Source organism: Meleagris gallopavo, chromosome 5, assembly GCF_905368555.1.
Source record: "Meleagris gallopavo chromosome 5, MGAL_WU_HG_1.1, whole genome shotgun sequence".
Classification (NCBI taxonomy): Eukaryota; Metazoa; Chordata; class Aves; order Galliformes; family Phasianidae; genus Meleagris; species Meleagris gallopavo.
Window position 1 is genome coordinate 18,015,662 of NC_139408.1, and position 24,013 is coordinate 18,039,674.

Below are 24,013 nucleotides of genomic sequence, written 5' to 3' on the forward strand. Positions count from 1 at the left end.
CGTCCCGCCGCCCGTTTGTCCGGCCGCAGGGCCGCCATGGCGGGGCGCTCGCTCCAGCAGTCAGACGTTGCAAGCGATGCTTATTTCGGGAAAAAGGAATTAAAAGTTTTTCAAGTTTGCTTCAGCCCGTTTTTACAACCGGCTACGCCATCGCTCGGGCACCCGTGGCGCCGCAAGCGCGCTCCGTGAAGCGCCGCCGCTCGGACACGCGGCACGCCCCGCGGCCTCCCCTTCCGCCGAGCCCGGTACCGCCCCGCGCTGAGGGAGCCGCGGCGCGCAGGCGCTGGCCGGGACAGCCTCGCGCCGGGGTCCTACTTGAGCGGCGGCGCGCGCGCCGTGCGCCGCGCGGTTTCCACGTGGGGTGCGCGGTGCGGCGCGCGGCTCCGCCGTCGGTCGAGGAGCCGTCGGTAGCGGCCGGGAGCCGGCGCGAGGCGGGAAGGACCGAGCGCTCAGCCGGCGCCATGCAGCGCCGCAAGGTGGACAATCGAATCCGGGTGCTGATTGAGAATGGGGTGGCGGAGCGGCAGAGGGGCCTCTTCGTGGTGGTCGGCGACCGCGGCAAGGACCAGGTGAGCGCCTCGCGGCTGCGGTGCCGGGCAGAAGTGCTGGCATTCAGCTTCACGGCGCCTTTAACCACCCTTCCGTTTTGCCCAGCGTTGGCCGGTAGATACCGCAGCTATAAATTCAAGGATAGGTCAGCACAGAACGTTCGTAGAATCGTTTGAGTTGGAAGGGACCTTAAATGCCATCTGGTCCACCTCCCCTGCAGGGAGCAGGGACACCCGCGCTAGGTCAGGTGCTCGCAGCCCGTCCGTCCTGGCCGTGGATGGCTCAGGGATGGGCATCCACCTCTGGGCAACCCGTGCCAGTGCTTCACTGCCCTTACTGTAAAAATCCTCTTTCTTCCATCCAGTCTTTTTATTTGAAACCGTTTGTCCCCGTCTCGTCTCAGCAGACCCTGCTGAAAAGTGCATCGCTCCTTGTTGTTAGCTCATGAGTGCGGTTGTGCATTGATGTTTCTGTGTCTTGGCAGGTGGTTATACTTCACCACATGTTGTCCAAGGCAACTGTCAAGGCCAGGCCCTCTGTCCTGTGGTGTTACAAAAAGGAGCTGGGCTTTAGCAGGTAAGGTGCCCTTTGCATCTCTTGTTGCAGTAGATGGCTGAGTGCTCTCTGTGAAGGAGCTCTGCGGCTGCTCTGCTCAGCATGGGCTGATTTGGTTGTCAGGAGAAACAAGTCTTATTTTTGCAGGAGATACAGGATGCTCAATTTCTCAGAGCCAAAATTCGGCTTCAGTAGTATGGTTGGCATCAGTGCTACGTAATTCTGCTTTCCTTCTGTAGCTCCAACACTAACTCTGTTGTCCTGGGCCTATTTCTCTCTCTCCTTTCTAATCTCTAATGGTTAAAACTTCAGTGCCTCAGTATATACAGCTGGGTACAGATTAGGCATTACAGTTGCTTTCATTTGAGAAAAGGTTTAAAATCTTAGTTCTTAGATTTGTGTGCATGCTTGCAGTCTGGGCACAAAGCCAGGAAGGGTTACTTGAAACGGCATGATTCCAACCAGATGATTTCTTCCAAAAACAGCTGGTTCTGTGTGGTTTCCACCACTTTGGGCCAAAGGCATTTGGGAACATACCCTGGATACAGTACGTGTAATGCAAGACTTTTCCTTGGGGGCTGAGCTCTGAATTCCATTTAGCCTTGAAATTAGGAATGAGTGCATTCTTCTCAAACCCTTTCCCAAAAAAACTTAGATGAAGTTTTATTCTCCAGCCACCGGAAGAAGAGAATGAGACAACTGCAGAAGAAGATTAAAAGTGGAACCTTGAACATTAAAGATGATGATCCTTTCGAATTGTTTATAGCAGCCACAAACATTCGCTACTGCTATTACAATGAAACTCATAAGATTCTTGGCAACACTTTTGGCATGTGTGTGCTTCAGGTAAAGAATTAAACTTTTTACTTAAGGGATGTAGCACTATTATTGATTGCTTTGAGTTTAAAAGCTGCAGTAGTTCTATTTGTTGCTCCTGTTACTTAAGTTATGATGGCCTTACTTTTATGAGTTTTGTGGGGGGTGACATAGCCTTCCTGGGTAGAATTTTAATGGGAAGTTGGTTAATGCAAATGTTAAGCTTGAATTAAACTCTGATAAACAGTGTTTATAGTTTTCCTCTTCTTTTTAGTAGTAGCTATTGCACTTGTGAATTCTAGGCAACTTTGAAGGCTTTTTTTAAAATTTTGTTTCCTAGGATTTTGAAGCCTTGACTCCAAACCTGCTAGCTAGAACTGTAGAAACAGTGGAAGGGGGTGGAATTGTTGTAATTCTCTTGAGAACAATGAACTCACTGAAGCAGCTCTATACAATGACTATGGTATGTTCAATGTAATGTGTCTGTTTTACATGGGCAGCTACATTTGGTGATGTTAAGTGAATTTTTTTTTTCTTGCTTGCTTTTGTTATGGATTGTAGTCTTCTTTCCATTATTTTTGCTGCTCCTTCTTTAATTTATCATGGAATGAGCCTTTTGTTTAGGCAGTTACACCAACCCTTGTTCTGCCAACAAGCTCAACTGTGTTCATTTCACAGAGTAGTTTTGGAAATTATTTATGCTGTTTGCACACATGACAAAGCGAAGTGAAAAAGTGTTTTCTGACCCAGTGCTAATGAGATTAGCATCTTCATTCCTATGTATTTCTAAGAATAATTTTTTCACACAGAGTATACCTAACCTTATAGCAGGGACAGTTTATAACGCCAGTAGGTGAATTAAAGCATTAAATTATTTTTACTTAGCATCCCTGTGCTGCTTTAAGTGTTCTGTATGTAGTAGAAGCAACCTTTAAATGAGACAAAAATATGTGAGACCGTACTGAAAAGTCTTGGTGGGAGAAGTATGTTTTTAAAGCAGTATTTGGAATATTTGACTGTCTCAGCAAACAAAGTCAGAATCCAGTCTGGGATGCAGTGTTGATGGGAGAGTGGACGTAGTCCACAAGGTGGGAGATAAATTGGATTGTCCCATGCGTAATAATCTTGTAAGTGTCACTTAAGTTGGCGCTGCTCCTTTTCCAGACTGACTTTCTGTTTCAGGATGTCCACTCTCGATATAGAACAGAGGCACACCAGGATGTGGTAGGACGGTTTAATGAAAGGTATGTTATTAGGCATTCAAAGCGTGTTTAAGAAGGGTGTCTAGAGCAACATCATATATTCATATTAGGAAAGTATCCTGTAAGTTTGCATGAGAATAAATAAAGCTGCTTTGGTGCTTCTGTGAAGTCTGTATGTACTATCCTGGAAATGAACGTTATATCTTGCTGGAGGAATTGTATACAAAATTTTAGTATTATATTACAAAGGATGTGCAAATGTGCCCAGATTTGTAAAATCTTCTGAGTTCTGTTCTTGAAATGCTGCGTAGAAACATGTACACAGATGAAAGGAAATTTAGGTACTTACTGCTTACTATATCTACTATAAAACATGGAACTGCTCACTGTAGAGTCTTCTCTGTGGCTTTAGAACTTTGTTTTAAAGGTGATTCCTCTCCTTTTGTTCTATAGATGAAGTTCTTATTGAGTGACTGAGCCCTTGCTCTAGCCACTGGCAACATTTGTTCTTTTGCACGCAGGTGATATTTATGTGGCGTCAGAAATTAGAAAGATGAATAAACCAGGCACTGCAGTCTTTGCTGGTCAGCATTTGCCCCAGTTGTTGTCTTACACTTCTATGCAGCTACCTCCTGCTTAAATGCTGGAAGTTACTTTCTAGCTCTCTTGGTGGATCATCATACATTAGCGGTTTTCTTTGGAGGTGTGTGCCCCTGTAAGTGGATGCCTGCTCTGCATCTTTCCTGATAAAAGGCACATGACCAATTATGTGAACTTAGCTTTAAGCTGCTGTTGCTGTGAGTACTTAGTACAGAGTTTTAATTAATCATCAAGATGCAATAGTGTTGCTAGTGCTTTTACTGAGTTGCCTTTGCTTGACTGCTCAGGTTCATTCTGTCTCTGGCCTCATGCAAGAATTGCATCGTGATTGATGATCAGCTGAATATCTTGCCCATCTCCAGTCACGTTGCAAACATCACACCCGTTCCACCACAGTCACAGGTCAGTAATGACAGACACTTTTCACTGGGAGAAACTAGACTGAGTTGCAAAGTGTTAAAGATCTGAAAAAGAGGAAGCTTTCCTTTCATACTGATTGATATCAGATAATGGCGTTGTAGAGAGGATGGAAAATGTTCTGCAGAAAATATACCTCGTGTGAGTGAAGCATTGGGAAGCTGTCCTTTCGTTCCTCTTCTTTTATTTTCATTTCATCTGGTGAGTTGAAGCTTAATTGCTGTGGTTACTGTTTCAGAAGCGCATAGAGAGATTTTAAGCTGATGAACAGTTAGGATGAGACAAATAAAAAGACTTCTCAAAGGCTGGAAGGTGGGAAAACTCTTTGGAAAGAAGCATATTAAAAGGCTGAGAGTACCTGATAGCTCAAAGCTGTGGTACTTGTTTCATCTCTGAGTGAATTATGCATGCCAAATCTCAGAAAACATTCACTGAGTACAAACCAGACGTGCAGTTTGCACTGTATATGTTCCTTTATCACTTCCAGTTGCAGATGAATAAAATGGAAATAAATTTAAACAGAAATCTTTAAGCTTTTGAACTGGTTTGAGTGGTCGAGGAAATACTATCATTAATTCTACTGAAGATGGTAAAAACGTAAACAGAGCACTGATGCTAAAAAAACAACCAAGTTGTCTTAACATTATAAAAACATTGACAGCAACAGAAGTGCTCATCTCTTGGATGGATAGACAGATGTCTTTGGAATTTTCAGTGCCGATTAGGAAATTCAGAATCTGTTTCTACTTGAAATGGATTTCTTTTGTGTCCAAGCTCGTTGATTGGCTTTGAAAATATTTCCATTGGTTAGAAAAGTGACCAATTGCTGCTGCTTTTCCTCCTAAATTACAGTATGTACATCCTATATGACAGGTATAACGAGGATCATAATAACATTTTGGCTTATCCTGAAGACTGAAAAATGGATTAAATTCCTCTGGAAAAATTGTCCATGGTCTCTTCTTTCTAGAATTGCCATTATCCAGTTACCATGTACTGAAAAATACTTTGCTTTTTTCTTCCGAGATTGGGAAAGCCAAGATACTTGCTGTATAACCATTCTCTTGAAAATGCATTAAGATTGAAGTGTTAAATATCTGTATATACATTTAAACTTTCCTGTCTCTAGATGGTATATCCAGCTTGTGGTAAAGCTTTCTTTTGGATATCTTTACCTGATGAAAGATATCCCAGGACATCACAAAAGTATAATTGTGCTGAGGTGTCCGACTAATCCTGTTATGGAAAATTCTGTGTTTATAGGAAGATAGTCTTCGGCCACAAGACTTGGAGCTGAAAGAGCTGAAGGAGAGCCTGCAGGATACACAACCTGTAGGAGTTCTAGTGGATGGCTGTAAAACCTTGGATCAGGTTGGTGTAGTATTTAAATGCAAGATCCCATGTGCTTGACAAGTCACTGTAGGAGCAGGTATTTGTGTCATCTTTCAAGTAATCAAATCTGAGAGCATGAACATTGATGGGAGTTGTCTTAGAGAGAAAGATTTCTTGAAAAATTGTTTGGACAGAATAGCTCAAAGTGACTTTCTTTATGAGGTTGGGAATAAGTAGAAGGGCTAGAATGGAGACAGGAAGCTGATCTGGAGAAGTTAGCATTTAAAAAGTTGATGAACTTGTAACTCAGGGGTTTGAAATAAGCAGGAAATAAATGTTAACGGTCTGCCTTGTGTTTTAGTGTACTCTCATAACTGCTTCCCTGACACATTTTTTAGTCACATTTGAGAATCACTGACTAGTGCAAAGGAAGACCCCTTCATAATGGCTTTCCTGTTTCACACTGAGAAGTTGCTGTTCAATGTAGAGTTTCTGAGATTTACGCACTGCTATAAAGAATTTTCATAGTTGGCCTTTTCACTGTCCAGATATGTTCATCTTCCTCCTCCCCTAGCAGTGTACCTCTTCCTGTCTTTCTGAATGTATTCTGTGGTCATTGGCATGGGAGTAGTAATTGAGCTGGGTGTTTTAGACTGACCATATTCAAGAACTGGATGGATCAAGAAGCTTCTTTCCTATTATTTGTCTGGGGTTTAGCATTCAGCTGTCTCATCTTGTTTTTCTTCTCCTCCTTCCTAAGTACTAAGGAAAATCCATGTGGCAAATCCATAAGTAATGCCAAAAACAATTTAGTCAAAGTGAATTTTTGTTTCTTGTGTTTTTCTGATCATCAGGCAAAAGCAGTTCTGAAATTTATTGAAGCCATTTCTGAGAAGACCCTGCGGAGCACTGTGGCATTAACAGCAGCCAGGGGACGCGGAAAATCTGCTGCTTTGGGACTGGCTATTGCTGGAGCAGTAGCTTTTGGGTGAGGAATGTCCTCCATGTCCCAAGTTTTATTTGCATCCATGAATTAAAAAAAAAAAATTTAAGATTTTAATATATTTACAATTTCCAGTCCTACATCCTTCTCTTTTGCTGTTCTTATATATTTTAGTTACTGTCTAAACTGATATTCAGGTTTTTCTGTTTTATAGTAATCAGAAATCCTCAGTCTTTAAAAATCGATCAAACAGTAAAAGTTAGATAAGTATATAAAGGAATCTGCTGTTATTAAGTGGGAAAGGTATCTGGTTATTAAGTAAAATCAACCCCTCGTATTAAAATAAATCCTTTGTGTGTAAATTTGGTAGAAAAGGAGTTCTTGTTTTATTTTTCTCTGCAGTTACTCCAACATTTTTGTCACATCTCCAAGTCCTGATAACCTTCACACTCTCTTTGAGTTCATATTTAAAGGTTTTGATGCACTGCAGTATCAGGTAAGGAGGGCAGACTGTTTTACAACGCTTTCACAGAGTTCCTGTTTAGGAATGACTTCGCATCTCATCTCCAACGTTTGCCGTGTGTATTAGCTCTCAGCTTTTGCCCCACCAGCCTGTTTAATAATGCTCTGTGAAAGCAAATCATAGTATGATTACATTTACTTCTGTATTTATAAGTTAGGAAATTTGGTTTCTTTCTGCATGAAAATAGTTTTTAACAGGTAAATATTCTCAGTCCAAGATTTCTCAACAATAATCTGTAATATCAGGGCACATGTAGCAAATGCGTTTTGATGGTGGTGACAAACTGTATTTTTATAAGCTCTTGGACTGTTCATGCCATTTTACAATGTTTTCTTTTAGGAACACCTGGACTATGAGATTATTCAGTCTTTAAACCCAGAATTTAACAAAGCAGTTGTCAGAGTGAACGTGTTCAAGGAGCACAGACAGACCATTCAGGTAGCTGGCCGCCTTTGCACGCTGACCTTTCTATTTTTAATTCATGACTACTTGTTTTATGTAACATGTAACTATTTTGGATAATTTTGCTTTGAGGCAGACCCTCAATCTGGTGTGTGACTTGCACAAAATATTTTAGATCGTTCTGTGGATAACTTGTAAATTACAGAGGCTCCTCGGTAGTTGCTTCTGCATTCCTTGGAAACAAAAGTGAAAAAAGGTGAAACAAATAGTGAAGGAAGAGCATATGTTTCTAGTTATTAGATTTTCTTTATTTTTGTGATCTATGCAGATAAATGTATGTGGAAATATTTAAAACAGTATGTGTGACGCTGCCCTTGTTAGGATAACATGAACCCTTTCCTATGGGTTCTCTTCATTCATGAGGAATAGGGATAACAGATTGTCAGATCTCAAGCTTTGCCATCTCTGATATTTCCCTATGTCCCAGAGCTGTTGTTGATGGTGTCCCTTCATTCCTTGCAGTACATACATCCTGCTGATTCTGTGAAACTGGGTCAGGCTGAACTTGTGGTGATTGATGAAGCTGCTGCCATTCCTCTCCCCCTGGTGAAAAAACTGCTAGGCCCTTATCTTGTTTTCATGGCTTCAACAATCAATGGGTAAGACTTGAGCATCACCAGTCTACTTGGGAAAGCAGTTTTGTGACTGCTAATGGACTATTTCTTGTCTACTGTGTTTCTTTTTATACTGTGCACTATCATAATTGGGTCTTGCTGATTTTTGATCATATGGAACTGCTCTTCAGAGTGACAAAGAGTCAGTACAAACACTTGCTGCTTTCCTTTTGGTTCCACTGCAAATTCATTGAGTATTTGTCTTACACCTCTTCTGTTCTGCTAAGAGCATATTAATGAGATTCTGCAATCTGTTAGGAGAGGAGTGAAAACTTCTATCTGGTATGATGAAGACTAAAAAAGTGACAGGGTAGGCTGCTCTGTCCTATATGTGCAACAACAACAGAACACAGCAATTCTCACAGATGGCTGAAGCCATTAAAGGCCTCAGAATGGCACATAGTTCTGTGTTGGAGCTTCCTCATGCCTCAGGATTGCCATTTGGTCATTTGCTACAGACTTTTGTCTTCTGTTTTGCAGGTATGAGGGTACTGGTCGATCACTGTCTTTGAAGCTTATTCAGCAGCTCCGGCAGCAGAGTGCACAAGCCCAAGTCACCATGACAGCAGAGAACAAATCTACAGCTACAGCCAGAGTTGCCTCAGGTACTCCATTGATTTCTGGACTACACTGTGTATCCCTGATGTCTGGTGTTGCTGCTCAACAAGCCCTGTGGGTGTCCCATGTGTCCATGTACTGTGCAGCTGTAGGATAGTAGAGGTATGGGGAAATGAGGGAGCTCTTCTCATATCTTTTTTTTTTCCTCACTATTTTCATATGTCAAGGCATTTAGGGGATCAAAGCTATGCAAGTAGTGATCACTGTACCTTCCTCCTGATGTTACACGAAGAAGCAGGCTGTGAAGGCTCCAGTTGGAGCAGTTACTTTTCAAGTGCTTTCTCTACTGTTCAGATTTGGGTGTGTTTCTAATCTCCTGGGAGCCCTTCAGAGGGCGCTGATCCTATTGAACTCTTTGCTGGCTGTAACTTCCAGTACTGGAGGTTCTTCTCTGAAATTTCTTTGCAGCTCGTACATTGCATGAGGTCTCCCTCCATGAGTCAATCAGGTACGCACCTGGTGATCCAGTTGAAAAATGGCTGAATGATCTGCTGTGTTTGGACTGTCTCAGCATCACCAGAATTATCTCTGGCTGCCCGCTGCCTGAAACTTGTGACCTGTATCCTTACTCAAGTGATGTTCTCTGGTAAAATATATTGCTTTCAGGTGATGCAGGCTTTCTCAAGCTGATGTGTTGTGAATTCTCAAGCTGACGTGATAGCCTCAGAGCACGATCTTTTGGCAGAAGTAAACTAAGACCATTCTTCTGGAGTTGAGCTCTTATCACTGCCTGATATGATGCCTGTGTTACCAGGACATTACTAAACTTCATTTTTATTGCAGAGACTAAAGAAGGGCTGAGCAGGAGGAAATCCTATTAGAGTTGCGTAGTGTTAAGCTTTACAGATTGAGGGCATGAAAGTTATGAACAATGCCCAGTCATTAATTCACTCTTGTAGATAGAGCTGTAGACTCCTAATTGCTTAAGCCAGCACATAACCTGAGGCTGAATGGAAAATATAACTCTTAAACCAACAAGGAGAATTTTTTTCCCTATTTTCCAGAGAGTTTAATTCCTTAACTCTATGTTCAGATATTACGTAAATAGAGACACACTCTTTTGTTACCACAGAGCATCAGAAGTTTTTCTGCAGAGACTGATGGCCCTTTATGTGGCTTCACACTACAAGGTAAAGGTCATGCCACTTCTGTCAAAATTTCAGCTAGGAATTTTGTGGAGGGAGTACTGCTTGTTTCAGAAAGTTTAATTGAATTGGTGTTATTAAGAATTTCTGATCAGCTTCAGTTGTTTTTTGTTGTATACATACCTGTATTCTCCTGAGAATCTTTAGCCTTAGCTGAATACATTGGATTTACAGATATCTGAAATATTTTTGTCTTGAGAAATTCAGGAGGCTAAATTCTAGGTGAGCCTACAAGCTTATTAGTATCGGTGATGAACCCTCTTCTGCAATTCTCTTTACAGTATTTTAGTAGCATCAAATTAAGCAAAAGAGCAGTATCACTGTACTATTGACAAAAGTAATAATTCATCTCTTGAGTTACAAGGCCATGGGTGACTGATTAGTAATGTGGTTGGTGAAGTTAGGAAGTGTTGAAGTACTGAGTACTAAAAATCTGACCCATGAAAAAAATTTATTTCAGGTTTGGTAGACTAAGAGATATGTAGATATATAAAAATAGGAAGCTCAGCTTAGTATATGAGAACATGAGTTTTCACTTTAGCAAAAGAGATGCCGTTTGGTAGCATAATAACCACAAGCTGCCCTGTTAGGTGATTCATCCATCAATATTGTTCTAGTTCCAATTTTCTTAATAGCCCTAAATTCAGACAGTGGAGGACTGTTTAGAGTTCTTCTCATGGAATAATATTTGAGCTTTCTCATCCATATTTACCTTCTAGAACTCTCCCAATGATCTCCAGATGCTATCTGATGCACCTGCCCACCATCTTTTTTGTCTGTTGCCTCCTGTTCCACCTACACAGAATTCGTTACCAGAAGTACTTGCTGTTGTTCAGGTGAGAGGGCATCTTGTGTCTATGAAGTGAACTGTTCAGTAAATGAAGCAGGGATAATACACTGTGAAGCAGCAGTGTACTATCCAGGAGTAGATGGTAGCTTCAGGTTGTGTTTTTGAGTACCACAACAGTGTATTAAGGCTGTTTGGGTTTGTTTTTTGGTTTTTTTTTTTTGCTTTCTTTTGTTAACACTAATTGCTGCATAAGTACATTGTGATGCTGATCCTTTCATTCCAGACTTTAAAATATTTTTGTGCTGAGAAGCCTTCTGAGAAGCTCAGCTGCTGGTTCAATAAATTATTATCCTGCTGTTTCAAATTCCTACCAAAGAGTGCTGATTCACTGGTTTATTATGCTTATTTTGTGTGTCTGGCATTCCTTTTACTTGCAATAGAACCACAAAAATACAAATTCCTCAGATACAAATGCTCAGAGTTGTAGACATATTTTGTCCTTGACTGCTGAGTATCTGACAGTATGCTTTCTTCCTTCCTTGAGAACACAGATTATTAATTATTAGTGTTCAATGTAACTAGTTAAATTGGCTGTATCTTAAAAGAAAAAGAAGGCCCATTTACATGAGAAGTACATGATACTTCAAGAGAAATATTGGGAGACAAGATTTAATGTTTGCTGCTGGCAGACTACAGAAAATACATAGAGCACATCCTATGCTTTAATCTCTTTTTGGCTTCTTTGGTGCCATACTGTCATGCCTGCTCACTAGTGTGCTTCTTGAGACAGTGCTTTTAGGGACAGAGCCTGTTCATTGGCAAATATGTTAGGTCACCATGTTGCAGGCAAGTCATCAGGTGACATGTCAATTCTGCATTGAGAACTCAGCAGCTGAGGGTAGATTTTGATATGTTCTGGTGGAATGACTGTGGGAGAAAAACTTTTTCTTCATTCATGACCTTTTACCTTTCCTGGCAGGTGTGCATGGAGGGAGAGATCTCTCGCCAATCTATCATGAACAGCCTTTCTAGGGGAAAGAAAGCTTCTGGTGATCTTATTCCCTGGACCATTTCAGAGCAGGTAAATAATTTTGGCTGTGTATTCACCCAGTGATATCTTGCAGCGCTACTGCTTGTTTCCAAAGTATCCTGAGTAACTCAAGTTGACTTTTGTCTCTTATGCAGTTCCAAGATCCAGACTTCGGGGCCCTGTCTGGTGGGCGTGTTGTTCGCATTGCAGTTCATCCAGATTATCAGGGGGTAAAGTATTTTGAAACCCAGTTATTATCAACAGTCAGCAGAGGTACTACCAGCCAGGCAGACCAGAGCTTTGCCTGACCCAGTATGCAGTGTAGATCCAATGACGCTTATTGTGAGAGTACTACATGTTTTTCACACTGGTGTTTGATGTTTTCAGAATGCCAGAGATATGCAGTGGCAATTACTGTGCTGTCCTGGGCTCTTGTGATTTTGGTCATCCAGCAGGTTCTGTGGTATTCTTCCCCATGGAATTCCCATGTAGCAATCAAAATACGTTTTTGCAATGGCTGAATAATTTTTAAACTTACGATTGTTAATGGATTTGTAAGGGGGAAATGTCGTCCTGCTTTAGAAAATAGATCTGTCTTTTTGCTTACGGTGTATTTTTCCTACTTCACAGATGGGCTATGGCAGCAGAGCTCTGAATTTACTGCAGATGTACTATGAAGGCAAATTCCCATGTTTGGAAGAAAAACCAATCCAAAAGCCAAAAGAGATTGCAACTGTAAGCAGTGAGGTATGGAACTCAGTACATTTATCGTATTTCCCATTGTGCTAAGTTATCTACTTCTCACTGTAAATCTCAATATTGATTTATCTAATACAGAATATTTCTATTTATTCTTTGTACAGAATAAAGGATTTAATTTGCAGATTGCCCTGAGCAATGCTGTTAACTCGTTTCCACTTTCTCTTCCAGACTGTTAGTTTGTTAGAAGAAGTTGTGACACCTCGGAAAGACTTGCCACCTTTACTTCTCAAACTGAGTGAGAGACCAGCTGAGAGTCTAGACTACCTTGGGGTATCGTATGGCCTAACACCAAGATTACTTAAGTAAGATCTTGTTCTGCTTACTAGTTACACCCAGTGTAAAAGCATAGCTGCATAAATAATAGAATATCTATAATTTGTGAATAGTATAAATATAGCTGCAAATATTTTACCTCCCAGGCATTCTGTTCTTTTCTCCATGCTTCCATTGATTTCAATATCTGGGCAGCTCCAAGCCTTGTACTCCTGCAAGACCTTTTCTTGTGCAGTGTAGCTGAATCTAGTCACTTAGCACGTCTTTCAGAGTAGTTTTCCCTCAAACTCATTGTGAAGGAAAACCCATTCTCTTCTCGATCAGCTTTCTGACCCTTCTGAACAGTTAATTAGCTTTAACTGCTCGTTTTTTCTAAGCTAGAGCAGTAAGAACATCTGTAATAAGAAGGGATGAGTTAAATACTCTTTCTTGAGACCTCTAGAAACAAGAGCTGCTGCTAACTTCAAAGTTACTTGTTTATTTACATTTCCTAATGTAAATACATTTCAACAGAAATTGCTGCTGCTTCTCATTTTTCTCACCAAGGAGGAATGGAGTTACTGCAGCAATAAATAATTCAGTAATTTTTCTAAAGTTTGTCCTCCATAGTATAGTTTTATATAAGAACTTAAACTTTTATAATAAATTGTAACTTTAAAAAATATTGTGCAATTCTGTAACATATTTACATTTCTGAGACTCTGTATGGAAAGTTGTGAATCCGCAGTTTGGGAGACAGTTTCAAAACTATGTAAAAGTCTTCCTGTTACTAACCTAACAGCAAAGAAGTAATTTACCACCTGAAACGTTGGTTCTGTGCTGGCCTGTCCCCTTTTACAGAGGACCATCTCACAAAAGATGAGATTGAGTCCAACAGAAGAAGACCCAAGGAGGCGGGTTTGTGACTGACCCAGTCAGAGTGATGTTAGACAGCTGTGTGTGATTCAGCATTTCAGATACAGAGACTGTAGCTTGCTTTGTTCCATGATAAGAATGCTGCAAAGTTCATAGCAAAATGTGAGGGTGAATTATTTAGTGGAATGGAGCATCCAAACTGAATAGTTCTGAAAAAGTCTTCATCTCTGTAAATTATAAAGCAAACGTCTCATCATTACTGAACAATTCTTTTCAGGACAGGAGGAAGGATAAAGTGTTTCCTGATATTTGAATTATTTGTCTGTTAAATTTGGTGGGAATAGATAAAAACAAAGAGGAATAGTAGCATAGAGTTGCTGGGGTGTACACGTAGGGCTTGCTACTGAAATTTGCAACATCCTGCATGGCTGATGAGTAGTCATCCTTTAGCCTGTGGAGGTGGATTGCCAGTGACAGTTGTTCTGGGGCCTGACTTCTTTCTTTTGTCGGAGACACCATATGTTTCATCTCAGCAGGACTTTTACACTAGTATTCCTTTTCCTGGGCAAAATGAAATTAGTATCAGTTCCAGCCAAGATGCAGGAGAGGAGGATGGAAAGGGATATCAGCAGGATTTCTCAAGTCTATTTGGGGCTCTCCCTGGTCCGTAAGTGATTATTGAAGAAGAGTGAAGTCTCTGAAGTGAACTATAAATCCTTCACACTTTCCCAGGATATCCCTAAGGATTCTGTGGTGTTTTTGATTAAAACCGATTTGCCTGTTTTAATAGAGGTCCTGGAAGCATGCTGAATACGAGAGTTCTTCTTATCTGCTAGTCTTTGAAATTTCATTCATTTTCTGATGCAATGATAATCATTTTTAACTGCTCTGGTTAGAATTTCAATCAGTTAGATTGCTGTTGGTATTTTCTGTCAGTGTTAATTTTTATTATTTAGTAGGGTAGTGCCTACCTTTCAACAGTTGTTCTCGTATAATGGATAGATTTTATTTAACCACAAGTATTATTGCAAAATCAACAGCTCCATATTTCTCAGTGTGCTTTGTCTTGTCATTTTCCCTAGGTTTTGGAAACGTGCTGGATTTGTGCCAGTTTATCTAAGGCAGACACCAGTAAGTAGCATACTGTTTCTGAATGAAATCCAGCCCTGTTAAAATCACTGGGCATATTTCCATTGGTTTCTGTGAGATCTCATTTGGGCAAAAACGTTTTCTGAGACTACATTTGGAGTTTGTTTTATATTCATTTTTGTTCTTTTGGCCTAATAGTTTACTAATGGAATCAAGTATTAGGGTAGTGAATGTGGAATTCTAAGTAATTTACATTTAAAGAAATACAGCAAGGGTGCAGCTGGTCAGGGTTATTATTATAGTCATAGGTAAAATATGCAAATGGTCCTCAAACTGCCTGCCATCATTTTTCTAGGTATTTACCAAAAGTAGCTGTAGTGATTATTATACTTCTGGAGAAAATAATTTCTTTGTCTCATCGTTGCATTTTGCTTTAGTTTTTCTGGCTCTTGAGCTGTACATTGGCTTTGCAACATTAGTTGAATAGCTCAAGAAGCCAAAATCCCTCAGCATGGGGATTTACCAAATTGTAGAAGTTCGTCATTTTGTGGTGGTCGTCAGTAGCAATGGATGTAAGAGTTGTTGATTTAGAGGACCTTTGCCTTCAGTTTAGCATAGAATGCAAACAGTTGATGCTAATGATAGGAAATGCATCTTCATTATTAGAATGATCTGACTGGTGAGCATTCGTGCATCATGATGAAGATGCTGAATGAAGAGGACGTTGAACAGGAACCTTGGCTTACTGCCTTCTGGAAAGGTAACAACTAATACTAACAAAAATTTTTGGAATATTTATTCTGGAGGTTCACAGGAGTAATTTATTTTTTCATCTTGTTGTATAGATTTTAGGAGGCGGTTTCTTTCTCTACTTTCCTACCAGTTCAGCACATTCTCTCCCTCGCTTGCATTGAATATCCTACAGAACAAAAATATCAAACAGCAGTCAGAGCCCCGTGAGTACCCACACTCAACTATATTTATCTAGATTGCAGTTTAAAGTCTTTGTATAGATTTGTCAGACTCAAATACATGCATAATATGAAGTCTCGTGTGAAGTGCTATGAATTGCTCTGAGTCAGTTCCTATGTTTTGTTCCTATCATCTAAAAAAATGCTTGCATTTTTGAGTAAAAACTATCAGAACATTTTCTGTCAACTGAAAATAGGTAGTGTTTCTGTGCTGTTCTGCTTTTTTTTTTCTGTGCTTTCTTTTTTTTTTTTTTTAATCAAAGATTTAAGTGCTCCAAAACTAGAGGGATCTTGACTGTAGCAGCTAACGGCATGAGAAAACAAAATGAAAACAAAAAAATGAATACTGAAGCCTGCTGAAGTTGAAATGGAAGCCTTGAGTAAGGCCAATAGGTAGAGCATGTTATCATCAGAAATTTGGAAATCAGAATTTGGTGTCTTTCTAAGAGAGAAGCTTTAGTCCAGCTGCATGGTTGTGGGGTTCAGTGCAACACCTGCTGGGGAAAACACGTAGACAATGTAATAAAAAAGGCAAATAAGACCATTCTAATTTTAAGCCTCATGGCTTAAAAGTCCTCCTTTAAAAGCAAGTTGCTATTTTCTCTGTAACCCTAAGAGAGTCCTCTTAAGAGAACTTGGTGATCTGCCTCTTGTGGGTTTTTAGTATCTGTCTTGCTGAAAAAGGTTTGGTTGTCGCTACAAGGAAACAAAGTTTGTTATCAGCAAAACCAATATAAAGCAGGGAAAGACTGAGCAAACTTTTTCTCAGTCAGCTCTTGCTGCTTTTAGTCTCTCTGGCATGTTTGACTTGATTAACTGATCTGTTTTGAGATTTGCAGTGCTCTTGAATAAGCAAGCCAGTTTGAATAGCAGTGTTATTCCTAGTGTCTTGCCTTCTGAAGTATATTGGGAAGTGAACCTATGGGATAGCAGTTGGACTTCAATCAATGATGTGAAAAAGGAATTTGTTGAATACTGAGATGCTGGACAGCTATGAAGAACAGTCTTGATACTGATGTCTCTTTATTGTTCAGCCATCAGCCGTGCTGAATTAGAATCTGCTTTCATCCCATATGACCTGAAGAGATTAGAGATGTACTCTCGCAACATGGTGGACTATCATCTCATCATGGACATGGTACCTACCATTGCCAGGATGTTTTTTCTCAACCAGCTGGGTGATATCGCTCTCTCTGCAGCACAGTCGGTATGTTTCACTATGGGAACAAGCCATGTTTTACTCCTTGCACTTTCCTGCTGTCTCCTAATTTTGGAGTGGTTTCCCATTTCACATCATCTTTAAGAAGACTTTGTTTTAGGTGATTGCTGTTTTTGTGATCCTTTTCATGATTTCTCCTGCTTATAGTAGTATTCTGCTTTTAGTTTTTGCTTTGAATAAAATCTGTAGAGGATCATATTCTGTTGTACGTTCAGTGAAGTATTCCATTTGTTTGTAATACTGTGTGAACTATGGCTGACAAAAGCCTCGAAGTCTTGTTTCTTGAGCCTATGCCTCAGGAAAGATGTAGTCATCTGTATTAAGTATGGAACAATGCCTGCTGACTACAGAATAATTTAGAGGTTTTCCACTGCATCTGAGCAAAGCTTCAGCATGTGTCAGAGAAGCCTCGTATTATCTGAGTAGAGTGAGGACTGGTAAAATGCAGGGAGCTAAACGATACTGTTGATATGCTAGTGTTTGCTCTAAAAGCCTCTGTAACTGAAATATGTTTCATTTCTTCAGGCCCTTCTTCTAGGGATTGGCCTACAGCATAAATCTCTAGAGCAACTGGAAAAGGAGGTGGAACTGCCTAGCAGTCAGCTGATGGGTCTCTTCAATAGAATCATCCGCAAGGTAGTCCAGGTAATTGCATCATGACAAGCTTTGTCTTTGTAGTATCAGGCCAAAGAGTAATTCCAATACCGAGTGTGATGCCAGTAGAATGCTGAATTAGAATGGTGTATTTTTAATATGGCCGCAAAAAAAATGATTGTAAATTTTGTGAGAAGGGAAAATGCTAGTGGAAAAAGCAGTATTTATGTCATTGATTTGTATTTTGTTTTCCCAAGTGAGAGTGCTTGTTATGGTTTTAAATATTGAAATGCTCTTAACAAAATGCTGAGTGTACAGCCTGTGATGCCAGCTGAACTTGAGCCATTTGTTTCTGGTGGTTCACAGCTTCAGTGGCAGCACAACAAAAAAACAAGCAAACGTGAGACTTTCCCAATATCGTTTAGAGATGGACTTGAACTCCAGTGAAATCACTGTAGAAATGTTGGGTCTGGTTTTCTTTTTCCCTGGTGTTTGTGATGAAGTGAGAAGCATGGTGAGTTGCTAAGTGGCAAGACAGAAAAATTGCCACCTGCTTGCTGTTGCTTGCTCAACCTACGGCCTCTAGTTCTCAAGGAACAGTAGCAAACCTCCTGAAGTCTACCACATTGCTTATTGGAGACGTGATTTGCTCACCATAATGAAAGTAATGTACAAGAAAATTAATAAATTCTAATCAAATAGTGGTGTGTTAATAAAAAGTATTGTTAACTGTCAGCTTTCTGAGCTTATGCGAGTGACAGTGTTAGATGTTATTTTTTATACTTCTTAATAAAAGCTATTTTGTATTTTTTTTTCTTTAGGAAGCAACCTTGAGCTTCTTATTTTAGTATGACAGAATGCATGCATCAGAAATAAACAACTACCTGAAATATTTGCATAGTTAGAAGAGTTTTTGCTTTGGGGACAACCAGCATTTCTTATTTATTTTAAAGCAGCAATGTAGAAGAAACAATCTTTCACATGTGTGGGCTTGCTTCGTTTTCAGTTGTTCAACACCGTCCAGGAAAAGGCTGTGGAAGAACAGATGGTAGCAACAAAGGATATTGTAATGGAGCCAACGATTAAATCTTTAAATGATGATTTGGTAATGATGAATTTTCTTCCTTGTACATACATAAACACTCTTCATGGTGCTCTCTCAAGCATAGAAACTTGTAATCTAAATTTTCTTGGATTAGAAATGTTCCATGTCACGTCTGTTGCTTTTTGGAAGTTATAGAACCAGTCAGCTTTACATTACATTCTTAGTCATGCTTTGCTAATCAGCCATACAGATTTTCATAGAACATACAAAGGTGTTCTTGGAGTTATGTATTACAACTATATGTACAGCCATTAAATAAAAATGAAATTACATAAAAGATAAAAACTACAGTATCAGGTTTTATGAGGTGTTCTTCTCTTTGTATGGGAAAGGAGTTTTGCTTGTGTTGCATGCCTAGTTTTGCAATTAACACTTATTGCATCTGTGTTCTGTCTTGTTGTAGGAAGAAGCTGCAAAGGAATTCCAAGAAAAACACAAGCAAGAAGTGGGGAAGCTGAAGGAAATGGACCTTACACAGTAAGAATTTATCTGTATGAGTCTCAACTCCAGTTTTTCCCTGCTGGTTATTTGAATGCTTGGTTACCAGCTCTGGCACACCTTGCTGAGACTTGTGCACAAGGCTGTAGTTGCAATATGATTGCAAACTGTCTACAAATGAGAAAAAACAATGAGCATCTTTCAACATTGTCCAGGTTGGATAAGCATATGCCTCTATTCTGATGAAAACTTCGGGTATTTTGTCCTGATAGCCAGTAATTGTTTTCATCAGCTCTCTTAACAGTTGCTTTGTTTCACACTCAAAACATAATTTGCAGTAGAAGGTAAATTCAGTAGCTTACTTGTTCAGTGTCATTCACCTATATAACTCAGTACATTCATTGTTTTCTTGAAAAATGTGTCACGGGCATTAATTTTACTTTTTGCCAAGCGTGAAGTTGCTGATTCCTTTTTTCCTATCATTATTTTGAACAAAAAGCAAGAGGTGGTAAGTTTGCATACAACAGCTGATCAACAGTGAGGTGTGTCTGTGGAACTGTAGAACTGAATTATTAAAGGTGGAGCTGGCTCATCATTATACTACTGCTCATAGGAGATGTGGAAATGCTGGTTCAATTCCCAGTTCAGTTCCCTTCTGGCATGAGCTTGAGAGCTTCTGTTCTCCTTTGTCTCTTTAAATGGTAAATTATGTTACTCTGGCAAGAACTCTTACTATGTATCCATATGGGGCTCTTGGCCCTGGCTGTGTAGAGAATGTGTATTATATGTATATAACTTACGTAGTTCTATAATGGGGAGTAATAAAATAAGCTTCCTGAGTGTGGACTCCTTATAATTTGATAGTTTTCTGTACTTCTAGATATAGTCATTAGTTTCCTCAAACCTGGATATGTGGGGTCATGTTGTGCGATGGCCACTCTTCTGTGTGCAGCTGTCTTCAACTCAAGTAAAAATAGTAGCTAATTTTAGTATTCTAGTATTTTAAAAAATAGCAAAAAAAAAAAAAAACACAAAAACACCCCAGAGTTAACAGAAAAGAACAACCAACAAGAGCTTCCTTCGCTCACTGCAGTGTGCATGGATACTTGTAGCTGTTGTAAAGCTGTACAGTTTTTACAATACTGAATTGCTTGCTGAACTTCCTTGAAACGTCAGCAGATGTCACTCTGTCTGAACCAACAGGAATTACACCTGCCACTTGGGTTGTCTCCCTTCTCTCTCTTCTTTTTGTCTCATAAATTCATTGCTCTCTACTGCTATTACAAAAGAAAAAAAAATCTATTTTGGCTCTAGATTAATCAAGGTTAGATAGAGGAAATATTTTTTTTTTTTGAATTTTTGGTTTTCTTGTTTGAGGGTAAGACAAAAATGAGTGTGATTTCAAATGATTTGTAAGTCAATCATAATAGAAAAAACAAAATAATTGGTACTTTTTAATAGAATTTTTAATTTCATTTTTTATATCTGATAGTATGACATGCCTGTTTGTTATTTTGGATCATATTCCCTTTTTCTTCATCCAGAAAAAGATTTCTGTTTGTTTGTCTGATGAAAGATGTACAAAAATCTATTTTGAGCACTTCTGAATACAGGCTATAGAAAGCAAACAGAAAAGTCAGAGCTGTTTGGTTTGGCTCTGTGTAGTGTTGTCCAGCCTTGTATGAACAAAGCGCAGTCTAATCCTATCTCTGAGAACTTGAGATGGAGAGTAACTGCTGAATTTTTTTTTTGTCTGTTTAAATTCATACGTTATTTCCAGGGTATTTGAACACCGTAACAAGGGGTATTTCTATCTGATTAGCAGTTGTTGTCTGAATGTCTGTTCGTAGAAGAAACCTGCAGGTCTTCAGTTTTTCCCGGATTCATGCAGGAAAGAGTACCATTCAAACTTACTGATAGTCTAAGAGCAGCTGGTAATTTCACTGACTTTGTGTTATGTGACTTTGCTTTTTGCAGCCTCTTCCTTTAGTACCAATCATCCTTCTTGGTTTGGGGGGGAAGAAAATAATAATATAAAAAAAAAACAACCAAAAACGAAGGCCTCAATCCTTTAAAAATCTGTATAGTGAATATATTTTTTACTGTGGTTGTCAGTGTTAAAGCTGTAGTGTTTGAAGGCCTATATTTTAAGAAATCTACTGAACAAAGAAGTATATACCATTGCTGTGGAAAGCATTAGCACCATAGCTCTGTTTTTTGGTTGTTTGGTTTGTTTGTTTTGCTTTTATAAATGATACACTGTTCAGAATTCTGCTTTTGTGGTGAGAGACTTCCACAGAACAGTTTTGTGATGTTTACAGTACTGGCTTCTGAGAGAAAGATCTTCATCTGCCACTGGCAAGCTTTGGACAAGCACTAGTATTGGTTGCTATTAACCTGTGGACTAGTTTGTCTGCTGATCTAGTTGTGACAAGCTATTGTATCCCTTTGCCAGTCTGTTTCGTATATATTTCCAAATACTGATTTGGTTGGGTGCGATGCCCTGGCTTTGTTTGAAGAGTATGTGTGTGACAGTAGAATTGCCTTTTTGTCCTATTCTGCTTAGACCTGAAAATTTTACTTGGATTTTCTTTTACCTTTTTCACTTAGATATATTATCCGGGGTGATGATGAAGAATGGAATGAGGTGCTGAGCAAAGCAGGACAGAACGCCTCCATCGTCAGTGTGAAAAGGTTAGGAAAGTTGCAGTACTGTGGAGAGGTCTCTCTTGTCTTTCCTGCTGGCTTTAGTGCAATAAACAGCACTCATTCCACATCCTTGTCCTGTTGCTGCGGGAGCCTCTGATATTCCCATTGGAGAAAATGGGTGGAGGATTCTTTCAAATTTAAGCTTAAGCCTGCAAGGTGTTGAGTCTGCCTTTCTGCAGTTTCTTCCTTTTAGTCCATCTTCTTTTACCTTGGAGGCTTTCTTCACTTGGGGATTTATAGTTGAGACTTGCCTATTCCCCTTGATTGTTTCTCCTTTCCATGGTGACTGACAACTTAAGTAATTATGTAGTCTTTCTTGAATTTCTATTTTACTTTTTGTGTATTCATATTCTTTTCATGAATGCTGGAAGCTCTGAATGTCTAGAAGCCTTACAGGAGTAAGGGAGTCTTGTCAGTACTTATAAAGACGGGCTCTGTCATATTTGATCTAGTCAGAATGTAGTGCAGGAGTAAAATTGTGTGCTTACATCTGCAACTGTCAGTGATACTATTTTTTTTTTTAGTTACTCTAACTTCCAGATGCCCTATGTGAATAGCCTTTAGGAAACATAACTTACAGCCTTGAAAAGCAATGACAAAATGTAGCTAAAAATAAAGATCTCTTATGGGATTCAAGTCAGGCTAAAGATTTTTGTAGTGTCTAGAGATTTTATGTTGTGCTCCCGTTCATGCTTTCTGTAACAGACTCTAAGTGACCCATGAAATTGGAATTATTTCCTTCCAACTACTTCCTTTGGGTTGGCCCAGAAGTCTTGAGGCAAACATTTCTGTGTAGACTCCCCCCACTTCTCAAAAGAATTTTGCATCTAGGTGGGCATCCAGCGTACTTTTTAACAGATATTTTGTTCCTGTTTCCCAGTGAGAAGAAAAGAAAACTAGAAACGGTAAGAGGACACAAGCAGCAGAAGAAGTTTAAGAAGACTAAAGATATAAAGCAGAAGCGGAAGAAATGACTCTAAAATTAAATCAGTGAACTTGAAATAATGAGTGATGGGTCTGTACCGTTCTCCTTTCAAACCAAAAGACTTTTTCTTGAGGAGCAGGAGGGTGAGCGCTGAAGAGAAGGAAAAGCCTAAGAGGCATTTTAAAAGTGTTTGTATTAAGGGAAGTGCAGTGACACTGCCAGGAGACAGTCTATGGAGATGTTTTATGAAGTGTAACCACAAAGCTTGCGTGAGGCACTCTGCAAAACACTGGGATATTACGAGGGTGCCTTAGCAGCTACAGTTTCCATTCAAACTGACAGATCAATCTCTAAACTTTCCTGCTTCTTAATGGTTGATGTCTATTAAAAAAAGTTTACATAACAAAGCATAGAAATGCATTATCCTTTAGTACATGACTGTGTTGTAGCATTGCTGTATAGCTGGATATATTCAGATACTGGATCAGTAGTAAAACCGTTCCTTTATAGCTGTGGGGAGATGCCAGTGTGGGGAACACACACTTTTCATTTGGGGCTGGCTACTCTGAGCCCTAACCATATTGTCAGTGAGGTGATCCCTGCTCAAAAAGTTTCAGAACGCTTCTGTTTTGGAACACAGTGTTTAGTTTCTATGTACTGTGCTCCTCAAACAGCTGTAATAAAAGGCTCTTTTACATTCACACTTGCTTAGAAGGTCTCAGCATTCCCATTGCTTAATAATCTACATTTCCTAGTTCTTAAACAGGATAGAATGATTAATAGTTGCTGGAAAAGTGTCTTTGACTATCATCTGTCTTGCTGTCTGCTCACCAAGTGATGCCACTTAGCTTTTTTGGAGAGTTTTTTGTGAGGGTTGCTAGGAAGTCAGCACTATCCAACCAACACCTGATCTTTTCAGGGGGCAGGTAAGCTCCAGATATGCTACCAGCTTGGCAATAAAGGAGCACCAGTCTAGAATTCTTGTAACTGCAGATTCCAGAGGCTTCAGAACCAGGGCTGACTTCTGATACAGAACTCTCCCTGTTCTGAACCTTACTACCCTGGTGCATTTTCTTGATAGTGCTAGTATAAGGATTTAGAAAAGAAAGACTTACCGACAGGCAACATGTAGCTGTATTCTATTTGTTTGTAGATCTCAGAGCATCTCTTTCCAGTAAATCCTTAAAGAAAAAAGTTCTTTCTAGTTAAGTATTTGTTTTCTAGGATGACATTTTATAAAAGATGTAAATTAAAAATAGGCCTTGTACAACACAGCCCGTGTATACCTTTGGTTAATAGCCTACTTTATGAGAATCAACAGCACATCACCCACACTGGGGGACAGCTGAGTCCTGAGATCTGCAGCTGCAGCTCTTAAAGGCTTAATGAGGAGCCTGATTATCAGCCAGCTGTGCCCAAGTGGCTGCAGCACCTGGCAGCAATTAGTGGTGGTTGCCTGCCTTGAAAGGACTCTGAA

The 24,013-nt window shown here is 39.7% G+C and overlaps 1 protein-coding gene across 1 annotated transcript; it reads left to right on the forward strand.

Annotated features, from left to right (window-relative positions):
• The first annotated feature begins 245 nt into the window (after positions 1–245).
• On the forward strand, positions 246–23,239 carry NAT10 (N-acetyltransferase 10). The gene is made up of 28 exons (XM_010711226.4): positions 246–569; positions 1,034–1,125; positions 1,779–1,950; positions 2,261–2,383; positions 3,103–3,164; positions 4,010–4,124; positions 5,403–5,510; positions 6,326–6,459; positions 6,817–6,910; positions 7,277–7,375; positions 7,862–7,998; positions 8,494–8,618; positions 9,040–9,190; positions 9,665–9,761; positions 10,496–10,612; positions 11,546–11,647; positions 11,752–11,826; positions 12,227–12,343; positions 12,527–12,660; positions 14,569–14,617; positions 15,242–15,335; positions 15,421–15,531; positions 16,581–16,753; positions 17,291–17,410; positions 18,366–18,464; positions 18,868–18,941; positions 21,513–21,596; positions 22,492–23,239. Exons 1-28 carry the CDS (start codon positions 462–464, stop codon positions 22,583–22,585), a joined length of 3,060 nt encoding a protein of 1,019 aa, XP_010709528.2. The 5' UTR covers positions 246–461; the 3' UTR covers positions 22,586–23,239.
• Positions 23,240–24,013: the final 774 nt, after the last annotated feature.